Source organism: Lacerta agilis, chromosome 6 (assembly GCF_009819535.1).
Source record: "Lacerta agilis isolate rLacAgi1 chromosome 6, rLacAgi1.pri, whole genome shotgun sequence".
Classification (NCBI taxonomy): domain Eukaryota; kingdom Metazoa; phylum Chordata; class Lepidosauria; order Squamata; family Lacertidae; genus Lacerta; species Lacerta agilis.
In genome coordinates, this window is record NC_046317.1 from 1,958,774 (window position 1) to 1,976,023 (window position 17,250).

At 44.9% G+C, this 17,250-nt stretch overlaps 1 protein-coding gene across 6 annotated transcripts in view; it reads left to right on the forward strand.

Annotated features, from left to right (window-relative positions):
* Window positions 1-1,040: 1,040 nt before the first annotated feature.
* RGS8 (regulator of G protein signaling 8) overlaps window positions 1,041-17,250 on the forward strand; it is a 39,912-nt gene continuing 23,702 nt past the window's right edge. The window contains exons 1-2 of one of the 6 annotated variants that reach the window (XM_033151189.1): window positions 1,041-1,242; window positions 14,551-14,609. In XM_033151189.1, coding sequence (XP_033007080.1) covers window positions 1,135-1,242; window positions 14,551-14,609 — 167 coding nt within the window. In that variant the 5' untranslated portion in view covers window positions 1,041-1,134. Of the gene's footprint in view, window positions 1,243-14,164; window positions 14,320-14,368; window positions 14,610-17,250 lie in introns of those variants that run through there. The other 5 variants (XM_033151188.1, XM_033151192.1, XM_033151190.1 and 2 more) reach the window with 5 other exon arrangements.

Consider the following 17,250-nt stretch of genomic DNA (forward strand, 5'->3'; position numbering starts at 1 on the left):
AGTGTCTCCACAGCTCATATATTCTAAAACTTTAATCATAAAATCCCAGGAGACATTGTCAGATGCTCATGTGCACTGTTTCAAGAATTTGCAATCTACAGATGTTGCAGTCAAATATATGTAAGAGGCTCCTTTATCTTTTGGGAATGATTCATGATTTTATGTAGCTGCATTGTTTTCTACTTTCTGGATGCCCCATGATCATATTATAAAGTAGTTGTGTTCTGTGTTATAAATCAAGCACTGCTAAGATTGTTTCTTTTTGTTTTCCAATGTATTTCTTATCAATTAAATTTTTGGTGCAAGCAAATTTTTATTCTGCAAGTGTGGCCAAGAGAAAACAGTTTGAGAACCACTGGGCTAGGTGGACCCCTGCTTGAGACCTTGGAGCACTGCTGCTAGCTGAAACAGACAGACCTGGGTCATATAGACAATATTCTGCTTCAATATAAGGCCAGATTCATATGAAACACTGTTTTAATTAGATGCCTGAGGCCGGTGCTGACAGCACGCACTGGTCTGGAGCATCCATGCAGCCCAGATTATTCTCTCGGCTGTTCTGAGGAGAAACACGGTGTGAATTCCTCCTCCTGCTCACACAAAGGGATAATCCAGCAGCCATGGAACAGCCAGCCTAGAAACATAAATCAAAGCATCTCTGTTTGGTTATGTACCGTTTTGCTTTTTTGGCAAAGCTGGACTTGAAACCCCAGCAAACAGCAAGGTGAAACCCTCCAAGACACCCCCACACCCTGCATGCAATTCAGTGATCCTTTTGGGATGAACCTACCCCCCCCCCTTTTCTAAACATTGTGCACTTGAAACGGCTGAATTTTGCGGGAGTGAGCCTCAGGCAGGCGGGAGTCAGTCTGCTGGAATAATGAGAAGGAGTCAGGCTGTGAGCCTGTGCTATCCTGCCCAGTCCTCTTGTGCATTTCAATTCTCTGTGCACACATCTGAGGGAGCATCCTCACTCTGTCGCCTCTCCCTGCTCTCTTTCTTTCGTTCCCCCCCTCCTTTTCCACCAGCTCTTCTTCCAGGAGCCGCAGAGCTAAGAAGCCAAACTCAGCAGCATGCTACTGAGGCTACCGTAGGCAGATCAGTGGTCAGGCTGGCCACCCTTCAAGCTCTCCGATGCACCGGGAGGCTGCAGTCTCTGTCGTTCAGGGCCTCAGTGAGCCGTGCCCACCCAGCGCCAGCCAAACCCAAGCAGCCTCTGCAGGGCGGACCGCTAAGAGACAGGTAGGAGGTGGGCGCATGCGGTCGTGGCAAGGAAGCTGCCTGGTGCGGCCTTTGCAACAGGGCGGCAGACCTCTTGGTCAAATGCAATCTCCTCAGCGGTGCCATTTGGGGTTGTTGGCCTCTCACCAATTTCTGCGGGGCAGTGGGCCTGAATAGGTGGGTAAGGGAGGGGTGCATGGGCCTTCTTCAACTGTCACCCTCCATTATGATCACTTTAGTTGATTTCCTCTCAGTATGTTAATTGGTATGTAGCCTCTCCAGGATGACTGAAGGAAAGAGAGAGAGAGAGAGAGAGAGAGAGAGAGAGAGAGAGAGAGAGAGAGATTCTCATTTCCCAAGGACAGTCCTGCTCATGCACAAACCCTCTCACACCTCTTCTTCAGAGCTGATAGCATACACGGCCCCAAATTATTCTGCTTTTCTGGGAAGTATCTATTGTGTAGGTGTACCGCAGGTTTTCAAAAAATAGCTTAAAAAATAAGAGGAGTAGGATTAACACAGTACTAAAAAAAAAAAAATGACTGTGAGCTCTACAAGTTACAGACAGATTGTTTTTCCCCTGCCTGGCTGCTGCTGCTGTGATAAATAGGAGTGATTAGCAGCAGTGTAGATTTGGCTTCTCCTCCCTCATTTCTCTTTTTTAAAATTTTTGAATGAAAGGCAAGTGGGCTGCAGAATCAGTGGCAGTTCACCAAGGGACAGTAACAGCTTGCAGATAAAAGGAAGTACAAGACTGACTGGAAGGTGCTGGCGAGGCTAAATCACAGAGCAGGCTGCTTCTTCAGTGCCTTAGATCATAGGTGACTGGCAAACGTTGCATGGATTTCCATGGCCGAAAGAACCAAGACAGACACATTTCTTCCCCAAATCAGTGGCAGGGAAGAGACTGGCCACCGAATATGCTGCATCTGTTCCTAATTTTATGGCTGCCTCACATGCAGGGTTGCTAATTTTGAATTACAGGGCTCTTGCGTCTTTTAAGAGTGGGTGACAAGCAGGAATTCAGCAAGGCAAATTTCCCCCACCACTTCCATCTTCATGCTGGGAAAAGCTTCACTGGCTGAGTTTCCAGTATTCATGTTGCAACTGTTAAAGGTACCAGAAAGCAACTGAGCAATTCTCTTCACCCTCATAATCAAGACTCCTGCTCTTTGAAAACAACAATGACAACAAGTACAACCCTCTCTCGGTAAAAGGCAGTTCACTTCCAAATACTATAGTGTAATCAAGAAATGGAGCCCAAAGGCGTCTTCTGCCCATGAAGAGATGGGACTATGCTGGGCGCCTGAGTTCTCCATGACTCTCAGTGAATTCCCTGAGATAAAGTAAATGGGAGACAAACACTTCCTCTATTATGTAAGAGTATTAGAGGAGCCCTGCTGGATCGGACCAAAGGCCCATCTGAGTACAGTATTACTCTCCTGCTTGAGGTATCTGCATACTACATCTGATACTGGAGGTAATATAGCCAACATGACTAGCAACCATCAATAGTCTTATACTCCATGGAAGTGCTGGTGTTGACCTATAAAGCTTTAAATGGTTCGGGACTGCAGTACCTCAAGGATCACCTCTCCCCATACATACGGCAACCATCACCTGAGCCTCTTCTTCATGTGCCTCCTCCATGAGAGGTCTGGAGGGTGGCAACACGAGAACGGGCCTTCTCTGTAGTGGCTCCCCTTTTGTGGAATGCTCTCCCCAGGGTGACTGCCCTGGTGCGCCTTCGTTGCACATATTTAGTCACTAGGCAAAAACATCCCTCTTCTCCCATAATTAAGCAATTTTAAACTGAGGGTGGGGGTTGTTTTTGTTTGTTACTGTGTTATGCATTTTTGTGTTTTTAGATTGGAAACCGCCTTGTGTTCCTCAGCTGAAGGGTGGTATAAAAATTGAATAAATAAATGCAATTGAATCCCTTTTTGAAGCTGTTCAATTTGTTGGCCACTACTATGGCAACCATCTTGTGCTAGCTAATGCCATATTGAGGCCGGGAGTGGGGGGAACTGACCTGGGTTATCTCCTCCAGTCCATGGGTAAGGTCTGGAAGATGGGAGGGAGGAGTCCTACCTGTCAATCACCTGACATCACAATTTTGTCAAGGTACCCATTTTCAGATCCACTGTGTGGATGGAAGCCCCAATAACCATGCCCTGACAACCAGCTGATGTTAGGGCTTCAGAGCACATGGCGCTGTGCAAACTCCAACTGTCTGTTGGCAATATCAGCTGGCTGGTGGTGCCTGCAACCTGCTTTTGGCCCCTCTATGTCTTTATCCAGCCCACAGCTGACTTCATATATGATTTTGGGTATAGAGCAGGTGACTATGCCTTGGCCAAAACAGGGGGGTAGCCGTGTTGGTCTGCCATAGTCGAAACAAAATAAAAAATTCTTTCCAGTAGCACCTTAGAGACCAACTGAGTTTGTTCTTGGTATGAGCTTTCGTGTGCATGCACACTTCTTCAGATAGCCAAAACAGTCTTGCAAACCAAACTTTATGTATCTGATGAAGACTACACACACACACACACACACACACACACACACACAAACTATTATTATTATTATTATTATTATTATTATTATTATTATTATTTTCTCCTTTGTGGCTCTTTCGTAACCTCTTTGTACACCACTTAGAAACCATAGTGTAACGCAGCATATAAATTGTTGAAATAAAGTAATAATAATGAAGGAATATTCCTTGCCATTGGCTTAGCCATGGGTGGTGGGAAGAAGCAAATCCCTTCCACCTCTGCAGTTCTATAATTTTAAGATTCCATATTCCTTTTGTCTATCCTGAATCTTCCACCGTTCAGTTTCGCTGGATGACTCCTGGCTCTTTGATTAGGAGAGGAAGAGAAGCCCCTCTCTACCCACTTCCCCCACACCTTGCATAATTCCGCACACCTTTCTCATGCCCCTACTTAAACATTCTTTTCCAAAACAATGGAACCTTTACTCCTCGGGGCATCGCTCCTCTCCCTTGATTGTTTGATCACCCCTTTCTGCACTTTTCTTAGCTGTACAATATCCTTTTTGAGGCAACAATCTGTAACAGCATTATGATCCTGGCGGATTTTATTTTCAGTTCCTTTCGTATGAATCCCTAGCCTGGAATTCTCTTTTAAAGAGAATTTTAAAGTGGCCATCACTAGCTCTTGTGGGAGTGAACTCCCTAGTGTCACTATGCAATGTGCGAAGACATGCTTTCTTTTGCCCTTCCTGAATCTTCCAACATTCAGCTTCACTTTTTGCTCCTGAGTTCCAGCAATATCTCTCTGAAAATTCCCTATGTTGTAACAATTTTTCGTAGAGAAGTCACTTTACTCCATTATTTCGAAACAAAATAAAAAAAAAATTCCTTCCAGTAGCACCTTAGAGTTTGATATTGGTATGAGCTTTTGTGTGCATGCACACTTCTTCAGATACCATTATTCATTATTTCGGTTGCCCTCTTCTGTGCCTTTTCCACCACTGTAATGTCCTCTTAGAGGTGAGGGAACCAGAATTGTACAGAATTCTTTGATGTGTGGTCACATCATAGATTTGCATAATGGCATTATAATGGCTGGCAGTCTTAATTTTCAATTCCTTTCTTAATTATCCCTAGCATGGCATCTTAGTTGAGCCATCCACTATGACCACAAGGTCTCATTCCTGGTCAGTCGCCACCAGTTCAGACCCCATAAGAAATTAGGGCCACACACACACTCACCTGTTTATAGTACAAAAATGCCTCTTATTAATTTGGAATCATTCTTGCTCATCCGCAACATGCTGCTTTAAATCTAAATTGATTGAAAATCCTTCCGTCCACAAAAATTGCTGTGGTTACATGATACCCATTTGAAAATCCTCCCCTTGGTTAGGTTATCCATATTTTTCTCTTCCTGCACATGCCCCGGATGAATAAAGAAGGAAGTGTTAGAAGTCGCAATCTCGGTATACACCCACCTACAATTTCATTGGGCTGGTGTGGATGTGTGCACACACAGACACACACTTTGCCAGAGTTGCCTATATATGTTTTCATGTGCTTTCAAATGGATGCACTGTGGGGTAACACCGAAGATAGCTGCAATGAACTTTTGTTTTCAGAACAAATCCATATTCTCAAAAAGTGCTTTCCAGGAGCAAAAACTATGCAATAGATCTAGATTGTGCATTGACTCCATAGAAAATCAGAAATATTTGGTCTCCATTGATTCTGTTATAAAATGTTATGTGTGCACAGTTTAGAATTTTTTTTTATTCCCATTCACCTCACTTTACCCTTGTTTACATTGAATCACATTTATTATTTACTTCCTGTTCATCCAGTTTGGAGAGATCCATAGATTTGGTACCATCAACAAACTTCAATACATTCAATCTATTTGTTTTAATTGTGCCATTTCCCTTTCTGCCCCCTTCCAGTTTGCATTTATTTTTTAATCTTGATTTGCAAAAGGGTCACTCACACTTCAGTTCAGTTGCAGGCTTTTTGTGTCATTTATTTGGTGCTTCCAACAAATGGCACCTACTTCAATTATTTGCTTTCATTCCATTTGTTTTGCTTTTCGTTGGATTTGTGAAAACTTCTATTTAAGGCCCTCCCTGCCACACAGACTGTTGCTGGCTGTGTGGTGTGCATGTGGTGATTGCCTTTATTCATTTCCATTTCCTCACCCCTGCTCACTTTTAGCTTTCTTGTTCAAATTTTCAATATGAGTAGGAAAATGAGAGTACCCCTAAACATTTTTAAAGAAAAAAACCACGGGGTATTGTGCATTGCCTTAAAATAAGGTGCAACAGTTAATGCAATTTGCTAGAACATTATGAAATCAGCTGTGGGGCAGAACCCAGCAATTTTTGGTGGATCTAGGCTTGAGCCTCATGAGTAGTTCAGTACAAAAACTGTTCATTAATCCATTCAGCTTTTTTATTATTTAAATGGCTGGAGGGAACAACCTTGCATTTCCTTCCTTCCTTCCTTCCTTCCTTCCTTCCTTCCTTCCTTCCTTCCTTCCTTCCAATGGCAGCATCTAAAAAGTGCATTTATGACTGCGGCTTGAGGACTTCCAGTAGGTTGTGAGCTTAAGAAATGTTTGTTCTTTGGTTATACACTCCCCCCCCCCCCGAGTTTAAGATCTTTCGGATGTTTCACAACAAGCTCCATTTTTCTCCCAAGGAGGGTGCATTACAGACATTGATGTATTGACAGCAGCAGACAGCCGCAACAACATGATTCTGGCAAGCTGTGGGGAGAGGTTAATGTTATTGTACTCGACAGCTGAAAGTCAGGCTCTGTCTCTTTCCTGCGCTTGCTCTCTGTTCCGCTCACATTCCCTTCTCTCTCCAAGCAAACCCAACAACACATTTGTCCCTATGAAGCTTAGCTACTCTCCTTCAATAGGTCACCCCCAATTATCAAAGGGGAATGCACTAAAAAGGTGGCGGGGTGACAACTTTTAGCTTTTCCATTTATCATCTTGAGGGCTTGAGGGCATCCTGATCAAGTTTGCAATGACACCAAATTAGGAGGGGTGGCTAATACCCCAGAGGACAGGATCACACTTCAAAATGACCTTAACAGATTAGAGAACTGGGCCAGAGCAAACAAGATGAATTTTAACAGGGAGAAATGCAAAGTACTACACTTGGGCAAAAAAAAAATGAAAGGCACAAATACAGGATGGGTGACACCTGGCTTGAGGGCAGTACATGTGAAAAGGATCTAGGAGTCTTGGTAGACCACAAACTTGACATGAGTCAACAGTGTGATGCAGCAGCTAAAAAAGCCAATGCAATTCTGGGCTGCATCAATAGGAGTATAGCGTCTAGATCAAGGGAGGTAATAGTACCACTATATTCTGCTCTGGTCAGACCTCACCTGGAATACTGTGTCCAGTTCTGGGCACCACAGTTCAAGAAGGATACTGACAAGCTGGAAGGTGTCCAGAGGAGGGCAACCAAAATGGTCTGGAAACGATGCCTTATGAGGAACGGCTTAGGGAGCTGGGTATGTTTAGCCTGGAGAAGAGAAGGCTAAGGGGTGATATGATAGCCATGTTCAAATATATAAAAGGATGTCATATAGAGGAGGGAGAAAGGTTGTTTTCTGCTGCTCCAGAGAAGCGGACACGGGGCAATGGATTCAAACTACAAGAAAGAAGATTCCACCTAAACATTAGGAAGAACTTCCTGACAGTGAGAGCTGTTCGGCAGTGGAATTTGCTATCAAGGAGTGTGGTGGAGTCTCCTTCTTTGGAGGTCTTTAAGCAGAGGCTTGACAGCCATCTGTCAGGAATGCTTTGATGGTGTTTCCTGCTTGGCAGGGGGTTGGACTGGATGGCCCTGGTGGTCTCTTCCAGCTCTATGATTCTATGATTCTATGATCTCTGTGCTGCTGCTGCTGCTGCTGCTGCTGCTGCTGCTACTAACTGCTTTTCAGATGGGGAAGACCTGGATTTGAGATCCAGGTTTTGCAGCTGGGGGAAGCTGAGGATCAAACTACATGTCATGTGCAGCTTGCAGGGAAATCTCCTGTTCTTTCATTCAGGGGTGAGAACATAGCTATTTGCTGAATACTGCATTTTAAGAATATTTAGACCAGGGTGGTCCAACTTCTCATACCAAGTGGGCTGCAAGAGGACTGTGACACAGAACCCATGGGCTTCCCCCTGCCTTGTCACATGGGGGGGGGGGGAGTGAGGCCAACATTTGATGCCTCCCCCCCCAACCTGTATTCAAAATTCACCAGGCGCATTTTGTACCTAGCTATGAGCCACTTGCGACCAAATGAATCTTTATTAAACATTCAACACATACTAAGAGCTGGTCTTTGACCGTAATAAAGAATAATGATGATTCAACACATATTTACACAACAATATTGCCATATTAGTTTATGCACAAACATTACACAAAAAAAAAGAAAAATACAGCGAAAAAGAAAGAAGAAAATAAAAATAAAGAATGAAAGTAAGGATAAATTTAACTTCCGATTATTCTCAAGAAACAGAATCTCATTTGTTATTTTTACACAGTATCAAATTATTATACTTCGTTTCCTTAATTTCCTTCAAAGAGATATTCTTTGGTTTATTATCTGTACATTACAAGAGTTATTTAAGATCTGCCAGGAGGTTTTTGCTATCGTAATAGGTTTTCAGATATTCTTTAAATACTATCCATTCTTTATTCAACTTCTGCACTGAGTACCCTCTAACTCTCCCCATCATTATTGCCAATTGGATGTATTCTGTCATTTTAACCTGCCATTCTAACTTTGTAGGTATAATTTCACTCTTCCAATTCATTGCAACCAGAATCCTGGCAGCAGAGGTTGTGAACATGAAAAGTGGTCTTACTACTTTCTGAATTTCATTTGTCATTACCCCTAATAGAAAGGCCTCCGGTCTTTTCGTGAATGGGAATTTGAATATCTTTTTAAATTCATTGTATACAATATCCCAAAACTCTTTAATTTTTTCGCATTCCCACCACATATGCATATATGAACCTCTCCCCTTTTTACATCTCCAACAAATTTCAGATCTATTCTTATACATTTTGGCCAGTTTGCCCGGGGTGAGGTGCCACCGGTAGAGCATTTTCACAAAAGTTTCTCTTAGATTATAACACACTGTAAATCTTTTGCCTTTTACTTTAAATTTATTTCTTAAAGAAAATTTTAAAATATTTGGATGAAATTCAAGCCTAATGTCAAAAATGCTTGTGTTATTAAAAGCTATCCCATAGAAGCTGGCCTCATCACGTCTGAGAGGATAAACAGCTCCCCACCCTTGGAAAGCTCTGTGGTCATTTGAGCAGGAATTTTCCACAACCCCCTCCTCTTGCCTCAAAAGAGGCTTTCTAAAATATTGGCCCTTGTGAAACGCAATTCTCTTTATTGTCCATTTAATCACATTTGCCACAGTGCCTGTATCAACACATGGGCACTGTTTTGTTCCTGATTTAATGCAACTCTGACCTGGGAAAACATAAAAGGGAAAATATTACTCCATAATCCTAGCTGGGCTTCCCAGTGGGCGACCTTCTGCATTAACAAACTGCTGGCAGGGAGTCAAAGCAATCAGACTATGGACACCATGACCCAACAGAGCTCTTCAAATATAAATAATTTTGCTTATTAAACTTTAAAAATTACCTTATGGAATCAGCACATAAAATTCAGCCTCCACCCAACCCATGTCTCCCTAACCGCTGAAACCCAGTTCTCAAGGCCAAATATTTAGGAGATCTGTGATCAGCTCTTCCAAGATCTATTGTGCCTTTGGAAGCAGCCAGTGAGGGAAGAATGTTTTGGATGGGAGCCATGGCATTGGAGCAATGGGGTTCATAGCATTTCTCCAGTTTCAGTCCCCCTCACCTGCTGCTTTTTGCCATGGCTCTCCATGGGTAAGAAAGAGGTAGGCATCTGCAGCTAACAGCAGCTGGGGGGGGCAGTTAAATCAAGGAAATGGCATGGAGGGGAAGTATTAAGCACCATTTCCCTACTGTTGCAACCCTGATTTTAATCTCCCCCTGGCACATAAATGCCATCTCTGATTTGGCCCTCAATAAGGCAGGAAATGTGTATGCCTGGGCTGTGCCACCTTGGACCATAAGGGGCGGGGGGCTCATAGGACTGAATACTTGTCCAGCTACACACCAGTTTTCTACATATTGCGGGTTATGTGTGGGGTTTTTGTATACTTATGCAGTCATGTGATCTTTCACTTTTCATCTGAAGTGACATAGCCCAGACGCAGGGTTATCATCATAGCGGGAAGTAGGCCTAAGCCTATGCCCACTTGCCCCAGCTTCATCCCTTTCTACCCATGTGTGAGGCTTCTCCCATTCCTCTCCTTCCCTCAAAATCCAGTCACCTACAAACAAGGAGATGGAAGGGGACCACTTGTACTACTGTAATGTGCTGTATGTGTGCTTCCCTTGGGAATGGTCCTGCCAGGAGCGAGTCAGCAGTAAATCACACCATGCAGGTTGAAGTTAACTCTTTATTGGCAAAAAACACTATCAACACAGGAGTGTCAAACCTAATGATCACAGTCGAAATATATATAAAAATAAAAAAATTGTCCAGTAGCACCTTAGAGACCAACTAAGTTTGTTCTTGTTATAAGCTTCCATGAGCTGAATTGATAGTGCCTTCTGAAATCTTGTTATAGAATCATAGAATCCTAGAGTTGGAAGAGACCACCAGGGCCATCCAGTCCAACCCCCTGCCAAGCAGGAAACACCATCAAAGCATTCCTGACAGATGGCTGTCAAGCCTCCGCTTAAAGACCTCCAAAGAAGGAGACTCCGCCACACTCCTTGGCAGCAAATTCCACTGTCGGACAGCTCTTACTGTCAGGAAGTTCTTCCTAATGTTTAGGTGGAATCTTCTTTCTTGTAGTTTGAATCCATTGCCCCGTGTCCGCTTCTCTGGAGCAGCAGGAAACAACCTCTCTCCCTCCTCTATATGACATCCTTTGATATATTTGAACATGGCTATCATGTCACCCCTTAACCTTCTCTTCTCCAGGCTAAACATACCCAGCTCCCTAAGCCATCCCTGTGCTTAGCTAAAACACCATCACAGCAAGGAGTTCAGGACAATAAAAATTGGAGGAATGACGGCAAGGAGCAAGGATGTGCTGGTGTTTTTTTGCACTAGAGAAATAAAAGGTGACTAGCAGATAGAAGTCCACAAAAACTGGCCATAATAATCCCTCATTAGGAGACTCTCTGACACAGCAGCATCTGGCTTCCCCACGTTGGCTATTTAATTTGACAACATTGGCTGCTTAATGCTCGTTCATTACAAATCCTCCAACATTTCTTCAATGAAAATAGGGACATCCTAAGAAAAAGTGGGACATTCCGGGATCAAATCAGAAACCTGGACGGCACCTCTAAATCAGGGGTGTCCCTGAAAAATAGGGACACTTGGAGGGTCTGAGCCAATGTCACCTCATCTCGCTGCAAACAAATCAGAATGAATGCTCAATAAAGAGGTCATCTGGGAGCACCCTAAGGAGTTCAGTGCATGGACAGAACAGGCCTGCCACATCTTCGTACCCTGCTTTGAAAGAGGATATACAAAGAGCCCTCATGCTTTCCCAGGCTTCAGCCTCACATATACCACAAATCATCACTTAGTGTATATATGGCCAGGGATGCTGTAAGCTGCCAAACTGAGAAATATTGAATCCTTTCCCTCCAATAACGTTGGGTTACTGCTGCAAAAACAGCTGCTTAAGGCTGTGACAAACAGAGCAACTTGACAATAGCTATTTTACTAGAGGCAAAGAAGGTTATGATGATGTATTTTGGCAGACCCGCTTCTGCTGGACTGACTACATGACACAAGTGATTCAAATGCCCTTCATCAGTTATAAATGGGAAAAGCAAAGCTCTAAGATGGAGAAAGCTGACTGAAAACAAAAATTGGTGCTACAAGGGATGTGAAAGAAGCAATTGCTCTAAGCTGCACCCTTTTAACTTGGGGTGAAGACAAAATTGTACCAGCAGGGCACCAAAGGCTTTTTGATAGAACCTTTTCACCTACCTTACAGCTCATAGTTTCTTTTTCCCCGTTCTTGGGCTAACAAACTGGTTCTGCAGTCTTGAATGGGTTATCTAAAGAACTTGATTGTAAAGGAATAGCGAAACACGATAAACCAGGAATCCTGCTATGATTTACTGCACTCTCTAGCAGCTAGTTTCATGGACATCAAAGAAGGGTTTTTTTAGTGCATTCAGTCGCAAGAATTAATCTGTGGATGCAAATCATAGCAGCAGAGACTGGGGCTCTTTCAAATGACCTGTTTATTTAGTATTCATCCTGATTTGTTTGCACCAAATTTGCATGAAGGTTAAACAGTATTGCTGTTTATTGAGCGTTCATTCTGATTTGCATATGCAGAGTTTATATTAACCTACACCAGTGCATTTCCCCTTTTCTTATCACAAAAATATGTGGTGGTTTTTTTCTGTTTCGGAAGTGGATTTTCACCCCACCAACATTTCAGGTGGGGAAATCAGGGCACTCCCCATCCCACTGACCCTGTCGCTCGCTCGCCTGCCTGCCCCCTCCCTGCTACTGTCCCCTCCCTTGCCCCCTTTTACCTTTCTCTGTGGCCTCCTCCTCCGCAGCCTCAGGAGAGGCGACACCAGCTTGCATAGCCTCCACTGCCTCTACCAGAACTGTTCTTTTGGAAGCTTCTGGAAGTACTGCCAAGGAAGTAGGAAGGAGTGTGCATGGGGTCTTCCATCTTTTGGTCCCGTGCCATTTGACCCATGCCACAGCAGTGTTGTAGCTAGGGGGTTCGGGAGGGGCAGATCACCCTGGGGTACACTGGGCCTGCAGGGCATCTGAGCTGCCATGTTCCTCCCAGGAGCCCTGGTGCAGGGAGCCCTTGGGCAACCCCTCAAAGTGACTTACAACTTGGGAACACTGGTTGTTTTCCAGACACGGGTTTCCAGCTGTTTTTGCACTATAATTCCCATAATTCCTGAGGACTGGTCCTACTAGTTAGGGATGATGGGAAAACACTGTTCATTGGACAGTTTAAAATCTATTTGTCATGTAGACAGGTGGCAGAGAAAGTCAGAGGAATAAACAGGTTACAGACAGATGTAAGGAAGCTGTGGACCAGCTAAAAGGTAAAGGGACCCCTGACCATTAGGTCCAGTCATGTCCGACTCTGGGGTTGCGGCGCTCATCTCGTTCTATAGGCCAAGGGAGCCGGTGTTTGCCCACAGACAGCTTCCGGGTCATGTGGCCAGCATGACAAAGCCGCTTCTGGTGAACCAGAGCAGCGCACGGAAATGCCATTTACCTTCCCACTGGAGTGGTACCTATTTATCTACTTGCACTTTGATGTGCTTTCGAACTGCTAGGTGGGCACGAGCAAGGACCAAGCAATGAGAGCTCACCCTGTGGCAGGGATTTGAACCACTGACCTTCTGATCAGCAAGCCCTAGACTCTGTGGTTTAACCCACAGCGCCAGCTGGGGCCAGCTAGGGAAAGCCTAAACGTAAACTATTACCGAGGCTTGACCTAGTGAGAGTATGTCCTTCACTATGCAACTCTGAATGGTTTCACAAGAGCCAGAAGATCTCGGTCAAGTTGCGGCTGACCCTGATGTTTGGCAAGGTGTCAATACAGGAATCCCGGATTTTTGCCATTGCCTGGTCGAGTATCCTCCTGCTTGCTACACTCCCAATCCTGGCTCCAGTTCTGGCTTTTGAATTAACTCCAGGGACCCTGGCCAAGAGGACATCTGCTGTAGGGCCGGTCCTGAGTGTGGCTATCCTTGGACCCAAGTTCACCACTCACTGATCGCCCACCAAGTTGAGATGGTGAGAAGCCCAGGTGACTTCTGTTGGGCATGGGCTACAACTAGGGAAATCCCTTCATTGCACATGTGAAGGCCTTCAAAGCTCCTTCCACCTCTAGAAGGAAAAGAGCGTGAGAGGAAGCGAGACAGAGGCGTGCTTGAGCTGGCAGGAGATCTGGGCTGATGATGGGGGTCAGGTGAGAGGAAGCAGAAGAAAGTGTGAGATAACACCCAGGCTGATGAGAGGAGGAGGAACTCACACGTTTCTATTTAGTTGACTCTGAATCACATTTTTTTTTTTAATGGCTGCGAATTTATCACACGAGAGCTCCCAATAAGAAACCCGCCTTGCTGTTTAATAGATGCAATTTGACTTCACTGGCACTGGTGCCCTTTAATGAAACTCGCTGATGTTATTTTCCTCAACCCCACTCCACTGGCTGCCTTGCATAGAAACCTCCATGGATTTACCATCCTATCCTAAACCCACCAAGGACTTATTTAAAACAATACAGGCTAGTGCTTTGTTCTAACTGCTGAAGCAAGGACCAAACGGGATGTTTACGGGGAGGGGGGGTGCGACTCCCATCTGAATCCTCCCAGAAAACGTTTTATCAGACATTTACTGCGTACCCTGAGTGGTGGATTACTTTAATTTAGTAGAAGCAAAGGGATTTGAATGCCATCAGGTTAACAAGGAGGAGCAGGATGAAGGAGGGTGCTTCAAAATGCTCCGATCAGGTGGGCACTTCTCAAATCCCACCAATGGAAATGTTGTGAGCCAGCTCTGCAGTGCTAGCCAAACCTCAAGCCGGCTCCGTTAGGCTGCTTTAGTGTTTACTGGATGTGATGTGCAGAGAGGTTTCAGCAGAACCGTTGCTTAGGGAAATAGGGGGAGGGGGAGGCAGGGAGGTGTGTTGCTGTCTTTGGGTTTTGCACCCAGCTTAAGAGATTGCTCTCTTCTCTCCATAGAGCCTCTCTGACCACACAATTGGCAAAGACCTCCAGAGCACGAGGACAGGGCAAAGGCAGTGAGTATCTTTGCTTGGTCTCTAGGGTTGTCTGTCTGGGGTGCACGATCCATGTTGAATGTGTCTGCTCTCTCCTGAATGTTTGTATTTGACGGGCATTCTTACTGTCTGTGGCCCCCTCCACCACCTTTTCTAGACAGACATTTCTGTTCTTCCGTTTTGTCCTTTGCTGTTGTTCCCTCCATAGTTTCCCCCCTCCAAATATATTAAACGATGCCTTGGGTGATGGTGCAATAACCTCTTGTCCAAGTTGAGTGTCACATAATGGAAAGACTTCCCCCACCCCTCCCCGCATCCAAGACTTCAAAATCTGCACCTGGGTGCACTTGAAAGGGTTCCCTTTGCACCTGTTCCCTTTATTGCAAAGGGAAAAGGAAATTCCTTCATAGGGGAAAGCAAATGCCTAAGAGATGGGACAACCCGGGTGGTTTTCCCTACAAAGTTAACAACCTCTTTTTATAAAACAACAACCACCACCCTTTGTGACATCCCAATAGTTGTTAAGAATAGCAGTGGAATGGGACGGATGGGAGACTTTGCCGCAAATGCTTTTGCCTGTTACTGTGAAATCATGAATAGACTAAAACCCTTTTGGAATCCAGGAGGAGGGGAAGGGAATTTAAAACAAACACTGGAGCTGTTTCACCTGTGCCCTGATCGACAGGAGGTGCCTTGGCGGATAGGATGGAGACAGACGGTGGAGGGGAGTGGGCCAGATTAGAATGATGCACACAAAATGAGGTCAAATAACACCAGGACAAAACTCTGATGTGCTTGCAAGTTTATGGTTGTCTGAAAGCTGCTATACCCTCCGCCCACCACCCTGCCCCAAGATTTTGCAGCACAGGGAAGGTCAAATTATTGGTTGGCCACAGAAGCCTGTGCATTGCAATGCATGCACAAAGACAGGGAGGAACAGAGGACCCAGTTTCTCACATGGGCAGCTCTAGCCAGGGGGATCCAGGCAAAGTATCCTCACGTGCTGCAGCCTCATGTGGCAATGGGGTGGGAGGGCTGAGAGTGCGCTAATGAGGAAATTCAAAAGGGCTTAGGGAATTACAGGGGTTGATTTCAGCAAAAATACAGCACAAGGCAGACGGTTGGGATAAGGATTAAAATGAATGCACTTGCTGGCATTTAATGCAACCCCTGCTCCATTAGTTAGAAGAGTCTCTCTCTCTGTCTCTCTCTCTCTCTCTCTCTGTGTGCATGTGTGTACATAATCAGATTTTTAAGTGAATGCTGGGATTGGTCCCTGCTTGCTTACTTTGGAATTCTGAAGATCTCCAGGCCCATCTCCCATCTCCTCTGCGCTGTCAGTCTTTTCTATCTGCTTTATGTTTTTCCTTCCTGCTGAAGCACAAAAGGAGAGTTGTTTTGCAGATGATTCCACTTGTGCAGTGCCAAGTAGGATCTACCTAATAACTGCATCCATTTTTCCAGGCTCTATTAGTTTCCATGGGGTGTTAGGGGAGGGGTAGTACCTCTGGTGGGGTACACGACATGCTCCTTCTGGGGTAGTTTGTCCACCTTTGATTCTCACTCTGCACTCATCTCTGGCCTGTGGCTCCTAGAAGCTGTCAGCAGGTGACAACGGCCACAGGTGAGGGTAGCCAATGGGTCTCAAACCCTCAGTGAATTAAGGACTTCTCCTGCATCCAAAGACAGGTTCTGGCGGATTGAGTGGACAAGACCAATAGTGGGTCCAATGGTCAAGAAGGAGGTTTCTGCAGGTGCTGTAGAAGGATGGGACTTGTCAACCTGGGAAGGTAGCCCCTCTAGGACAATTCTGTTCCGAAACCTCCACTGCCTTGCCATGCAAAACAATGTGTGAGGTTTAGAGGAAGGCAACTTGAGAATGGGCCTTTTCAGTCTTGGCCCCATGCTTATGGAATGCTCTCCCCAGGGAGGCACACCTAGCTCCACCTTTATCCAGTTTTGGGAACAAGGCCTTGGCTTTTGGGCCTTTATTTGAAAGGTGGCATTGTGGCATCTTTTAATGCAGTGAGACATGCAATCCTGCCTTTTATCTGTCTAGTTGTGTTTTTAGGTTTTCACTGTTATTATTAACTGGTTTTAATGTCACTTTGGGTTATTTTGTAAGAAAAGCAACTAACAAATAGAATTCATTCATACACAATTGTCCCACTCCATTTCCTCCACGTTCCTCTGCCAGTATCAACCCTTAGCATTTAAGTAGCACATTTCAAGGCTACAAAGTGCTTTGTATACACCATTCCAAAGGTCCTGAGGACACCAGCCCTGCAAGACGGGCCAATATTACATCCATGTTATGAAATGCAAAGGCTGAGGCCGAGAGAAGAGCAACTTGCCTAAGGCCGCTGCAAGAGTTTGAGGCAGAGATGACACCTGAGCCGGTGTCTTCCTGTTTCATACTCTTGGCCCTTAACATCACCTCTCCTTTCCATTAACCCCCATATTGCAGATAGGAGGCTGAGGCCGAGAGCTAGACAAGGCTTGTTTATGATCACAGATGCAGCAGCTTTCAGAACTGGGGCTCCTCTTTAACTCCAACCTGTAGCATGAACCTAACTCTTACCGTAATTGGTTTTTTTCGTCCAGGGGACTTCAAGTCTCATCAATGCTGATCATGCTGCCCGGAGGTGATAGGAATTGGAGC